General features: G+C 69.7%; 1 protein-coding gene across 1 annotated transcript in view; it reads left to right on the top strand.

The window, feature by feature from the left end:
• The window catches only part of LOC117803854 (dapper homolog 3-like), a 7,937-nt gene extending 7,785 nt beyond the window's left edge, over positions 1–152 (top strand). Inside the window, exon 4 of the mRNA XM_034668893.1 lies at positions 109–152. Within this exon, the coding sequence (XP_034524784.1) occupies positions 109–152 (44 nt within the window). The remainder of the gene's footprint in view (positions 1–108) is intronic.
• Positions 153–982: the final 830 nt, after the last annotated feature.

Raw genomic sequence — 982 nt, 5'->3', positions numbered from 1 at the left:
CCGCGGTGCCACCGGCCACCGAGCGCGGGCGCGGGGGTCGCGCACACCGGACCCCGGCCCCGGCGGGGAGGCGGGCCTGGCGCCGCGGGGCCGGGAGGCCATTTTGAGCGAGCGAGGAGCGGCTGCAAGATGGCTGCGTGGGCACGAGGTAGGTCGCGGCGCGGCCCACAGAAGCGGAACGCGCGTCGAGCGCGCCCTCTCGCCCATCTCCGCCGCCGCGCTCCGGGCGAATGCTCTCCGGGCGCTAATACCGGCGCAGGCCGGGCCCACGAACGGCCTCCGGGCCCTCCGTCGCGGCGGCTGCGACCCGGGCCGCTGCGTGCGCTCCCACAGGAGCCGCGGAGAAAGACGCGAGCTGCCTGTGGCCTCCTCGCCCGGCCGCGCGCTCTGGTCTGGAGCGGAGCGGTGGCGCAGGGTCGGAGTCCGGGACCGCGCGTGCTTCGCGCCCTTTCATTCTTTTCGAGGAATGTCAAGCGCATGGCTGACGCCCGCTTCCCCCCGCCCCCCGCCGACACCGCGAGGCGCGAGTGGCGAGCAGGCCCAGGCCGCCCTGCCCCAGACCTGGTGTGGCCCGGAGCTCGCGGACCGCCTCGGCGTCTGCAGCGCTCGTGGCTGAGGACGGCCCGGAGGCTCCGTTCGCGTCCCCCCCACCCCGGGGCGGTGCTGCGGGCGCACAGGAGCAGCACGTCGGAGCTCGTGTCCCACCAGGCCTTGGCCCATGGTCAGAGCAGTGGCTCTGCAACGGCCCGCTTTCCACCGAGTGAATAATTTAAGCGCATTTGCCGGGTTTTATTTGTAACTGCCCCAGTTGATCGACCGCTGCCCTAAGGCAGGTCCTACGCATATGCGTTTGCGTAGAGTGACTAAGAAACTCCAGTTCTGTGTTGAGTCTCGCTTTGTACCTAGCCCAGTAGTAAGCACTTCTCATGCATTTGGGCCTCAGCTTGACAAGGAGGGTGGTGGTGATTCCCTCTTTGTGACT

This window comes from Ailuropoda melanoleuca, chromosome 9 (genome assembly GCF_002007445.2).
Source record: "Ailuropoda melanoleuca isolate Jingjing chromosome 9, ASM200744v2, whole genome shotgun sequence".
NCBI classification, from domain to species: domain Eukaryota; kingdom Metazoa; phylum Chordata; class Mammalia; order Carnivora; family Ursidae; genus Ailuropoda; species Ailuropoda melanoleuca.
The sequence above is the reverse complement of the archived record's forward strand: the minus strand, read 5'-3'. Positions and strand labels throughout refer to the sequence as shown.